The following is a 4,531-nucleotide window of genomic DNA, read 5'->3' as shown; positions in this document are numbered from 1 at the left end:
TAGTGACAATAGAACTTTCCACTTCGTGATTGAGGTTGTGATATATGTAATTGGATTATAAGTTCATTATCTGGCTTCCTTCACCGTCCAGTTAACTATGAAAGTTTGATCAGTTCCTTTATTTTTCTCTTATCATGGGTGACCTGTCTGAGTTTACCTGTCCTGATGAAGATGGCCTGGGTTCAAATCCAACCAAGGACAACATTATTATCTACAAGCAGTATGTGCAAGATGTGTTGGACTTTAGCTCACAGTACGGGAGTGATATAAGTATCTCCTACACGGCTTACAATATTCTTGGAAAGCCAAGCAAGTACCCGGACTATGGTGACTTTCCCCAGACCTTTGTTGTGGTGAGTGTCAACTACCTTGAGAATTTGTAGATAAGTAGGCAAGTGCCTTAAATCTGAAGATTATGTGATTACTTACTTAACTACTTATAAGGTTTTCATTCCATTATTATTATTTTAAATTTTGTTGGTTTTCAACAAAAATTTAATGATAGAACTTGGTGGAGAGGTTTTGTGAATAGTCGACCTGTTCCACCAAACAGAACGACTTAGGATATGTATGTATGTATGTATTATTATTTTATTATTCAACTAGGTATTGATTGTTTATGATGATAATTTGCTTGTTTTTTTCCAGAGAACCTATGGGAAATGGTGGAATGAAGCCCCTTCCAGACCAGTTCCTATCATGCCACAAAATTTTGGACCCATTATTAGTCAAGATTATATTGGTAAGTAAATGTTTATGCAAGTCATATAGCATTATAGGGGCAAGGGGAAATAATAATCATAAATGGAATTTTCTGAGCGCAAACCTTACACCACCTTCATCTCAAATTAAAAGTTTAATGAGAACCTACCTAATTAATAATGGACTTTTGTTCTCAAAACATTACAGACTTATCATTTGAGGTGGCTGTGTTTCCATTCAGTGTGCGGATCTATGAGACTTACAATCCAGGGTCTGTGGTTCGAATCTGGGCCGGCGACAGATGTGGCCGATGGGAAGTGCTTTGGGAGGGTGCACCACAGGCTGTGAGCACTGGAAGTCGTGTGTTCAAACCCCGCATTAAACCGATCAACTTTCCTACCAAGTAAGTCAGTGGTAGTGTGTAAGTAGGAAGGTAGGTACCTATATCTAGTACATACTTGTAATGAATACACCAGTAACTAGGTATGTATTATGTAATTAAGTAATTGAAAAAATAAATAATTAAGTAAAATAAAAATATCACTGGCTATAGCTTTGATTTGCATGGCAGAGGCCTGCGTTTGAGTCCTGGCAGACTGAACAACTTCTACATTATCTAAACTTGCTTGTTTGGTTGTTTGTTCGTTCGTTTGTTTGCTTTCTAATTTGACACTAATTTTTATTTTTTCCAGACTGATCCGACTGGAGTTTGACCAGTCTAGTTTGGATTACTACACTGAGCTGGATGCTGTCCTCCTAGTTGGTACCCGAGAGCCAATACCTCCTCACTCTCCCCTGTTCTCATCAGGGGATCATATTAATTCTCATACCATAACACGATTGCAGGACACCAGTGATACAGTAGACTCTCACAAGGTACCTAAAAAAAACCTCTCACTTGAAAAACCTCTGGTCCATAAGGGGGAAAAATTACCTCTAACATTGCTTTCAGCAAATTTAAAAAGATTTTTTGGCCTCTGAAGTAAGTAACTTGCTTGGTGGTATAGTGGCCAAGATGCTTGCCTGGTAAACAGGAGGGCAAGGATTTATCTCCAGCCATAGTATGGCATTTTTTCCTTATAAAATACATTATTTTATTTATTTTTATTATTTAATAATGTCCTCAATATGCTGTGAGAAATTGGCCTCATAAATAGGAAACACAGACACCTAATATACAGCTCATGTTAAATTACTATTAAGTACTATTGGAATTAGAACATGAGTAAATATTATGGGCTAAGGTTATGATTTATTTTTATTTAAGTACCTACCTATTTACTAACTTTTTATTTCAGTTCAACATCACCCCATTCCACAAACTAGTAGTGCAAGATTTGGACCGAATTCTGCAAGCATTGGAAATTGATCGAATGCCCTCTACCTCACCACCTCGCCTATCTTCTGCCAACATTGTCAAACAAACCGATGTCACTCGATGTCAAAATGGAAGCTTTAGTATTCTGCCGGTAAGAAAATAGCCTAGGTAGCTAGTTAACATACGACTATCACGTCACGTGAGATCATAGGGGGTCAGAAAGATGTAGTTCAAAGTTTTCCCTTATTAGGTATTGTAGGTAATTTCGTCCAGGACAGCTACACTACTATCATGTCACCTCACGTGACGTGATAGTAGTGTGTTTCTACCTTTACTGTACCTTAAAAACCAGGGGTCTAGGTACCTCTTAAAGCTGAGGTACTTATACCCCGAGTCCAATACTTATAATTTAATTCACTCAGAAGCAAACTCCGTGGCCAATTGGTTATCACACTAGACTTCCACACCAGAGCTCTTGGGTTTGATTCCCGGCAGGATTGAAATAGGTATGAGATACACTCAGCCCCGTGAGGACAAAGAGTAGGTAACTTCTTTACCTTCAACACAAATAAGAAGGCTTTTAGTTTAAATTCAAACAGTTTACCTATGATTTAGACTTGATTTTTCTTTAACAAATTCTATTCTATTCCCAGGACGAGGTCGTTCTTCACATCCTCTCCTACCTGGACCTCGTGTCACTATGCAGGGTGTCTCATCTGAACGCTCATCTGCACCGGCTCGCTACAGACCCCACCCTGTACACTGGCCTTAATCTCAGACCTTACTGGCCTCGGGTAAACTCGGCATTTCTCGCCACTCTAGCACTGAGAGCACCATTACTACAACGTCTGGACCTGGGCTGGTGTGGCAATTATGGAACTGTGGACGTACGAGCATTTACTAGGTAATATACTGATCAATCAGGTTTTCAGCTTAAGTAAGAACGTATACAAAAAGCCCACTTTGGGGCTTAGATGTAGGGGCAAAGAGCCGTAAAAGTTGGGTTAAACATACAGGAATCTACGAACACCAGAATTAGAGTCTCGTATTGCTGTTGAACTACATTTTTTTTTTTTTTTTCACGTTTTTCTTGAAGATCTCATGTTGAAATCTTTTTAGAAAGCGTCAAAGTATCCTTCATGATGCGATGTGCGATTTATCAGTTTCTTACAAAAATGTAACGTACAAAGACTGTAGATTCGGCATTAAGACAAACCTATGCACTATGCATTGCATTGTAGAGACGTAGGCAAAAAAATCAAAGAATTTGCACATTTGAGGAGAAGAATTTGCGCATTTGATTTTGGGACCGATTAAGTCATTAGGGAAATCCTTTGTTTTGCTTAAACTCTTGAACGATTTGTACGATATTGATAAATAAATTAGGTGAGTTCTACACACGGTGTCACACACTAATACCTAATTCTAATAGATAACCTTGTTTTCTAAGAAATACTTCCAAATGAATATAGAAGGAACCAAAAAGCAAGGTAGACCAAGACTGAGATGGAATGATCAAATCAACAAAGATATCATCAAAAGAAATCAAAATCCCAGTCTCATTGAAAACCAACAAAATTTTAATGATAGAACTTGGTGGAGAGGTTTTGTGAATAGTCGACCTGTTCCACCAAACAGAACGACTTAGGATATGTGTGTAACCTTGTTTTCTGCTCCCCAGGCTGATAGATGACTGTGGTAAACTACTAACTCACCTACGTCTGGACTGTTGCAAGTTCGTGGACAATGTATGCATTGAGAGAATCACTCAGGTGTGTCGAAACATCAGAGAACTTACTCTGCGCAACTGTTCCAAAATTGACTCGAAAGGTAAGTAAGTTCTCATAGTTAAAATGGGCTCCTAAGTAATCCTCCTAGTTAATGGCTTCATCATCATCATTGTCAACCATTATCAATCCACTGCTGGATGAAGGTCTCTTCCAGGTTTTTCCAAACAAATCTATCTTCTGCTGTTTTCTTCCAATCATTACCGGCTATTTTCTTAATATCATCTTGCCATCTCAGACGTGGCCTTCCTCTTCCCCTTTTCTTGTTCGTGGGGATCCAAGATAGAATACTAGTTGTCCATCTACCATCTGTTCTTCTCAACACATGCCCCGCCCACCTCCATTTCAACCTTTTCACTCTTTCGATTACATCCATCACTTTGGTCTTGGCTCTGATCCATGTTATTCTTTTGCGGTCTCTTCTTGTAATTCCAAGCATGCTCCTTTCCATACTTCTCTGGGTTGTTTGTAGTCTCTGCATTGATCTTACAGTAAGTGTCCAAGTTTCAGCTCCATAGGTAAGTGCTGGAAGAATGCATTGATTGAAAACTTTTCTTTTCAGACACATTGGCATATTGCTCTTAAATACGATGCTGTTCTTTCCAAAAGATCCCCAGGCTATTCTTATTCTCCTGTTGATTTCGTTTGCCATTTTTCCATCCATGGTTATTTCTTGTCCAAGGTATATGTAACTCTGCACTTCTTCTATTCTAGTGTTATTGAT

At 38.7% G+C, this 4,531-nt stretch overlaps 1 protein-coding gene across 1 annotated transcript; it reads left to right on the top strand.

The window, feature by feature from the left end:
- Positions 1-6: 6 nt before the first annotated feature.
- Positions 7-3,850, top strand: LOC103523613 (F-box/LRR-repeat protein 4; the record flags this gene model as incomplete). The annotated part of the gene is given in 7 exon segments (XM_008488643.1): positions 7-353; positions 649-742; positions 910-1,105; positions 1,395-1,578; positions 2,001-2,171; positions 2,674-2,924; positions 3,702-3,850. Coding segments are annotated over 7 exon segments (1,264 nt in total), but the record flags the coding sequence as incomplete, so codon positions are not given.
- Positions 3,851-4,531: the final 681 nt, after the last annotated feature.

The sequence above is a fragment of the Diaphorina citri genome, unplaced genomic scaffold, assembly GCF_000475195.1.
Source record: "Diaphorina citri unplaced genomic scaffold, Diaci psyllid genome assembly version 1.1 scaffold29182, whole genome shotgun sequence".
NCBI lineage: Eukaryota > Metazoa > Arthropoda > Insecta > Hemiptera > Psyllidae > Diaphorina > Diaphorina citri.
This window is presented reverse-complemented; position numbering and strand designations above follow the sequence as displayed.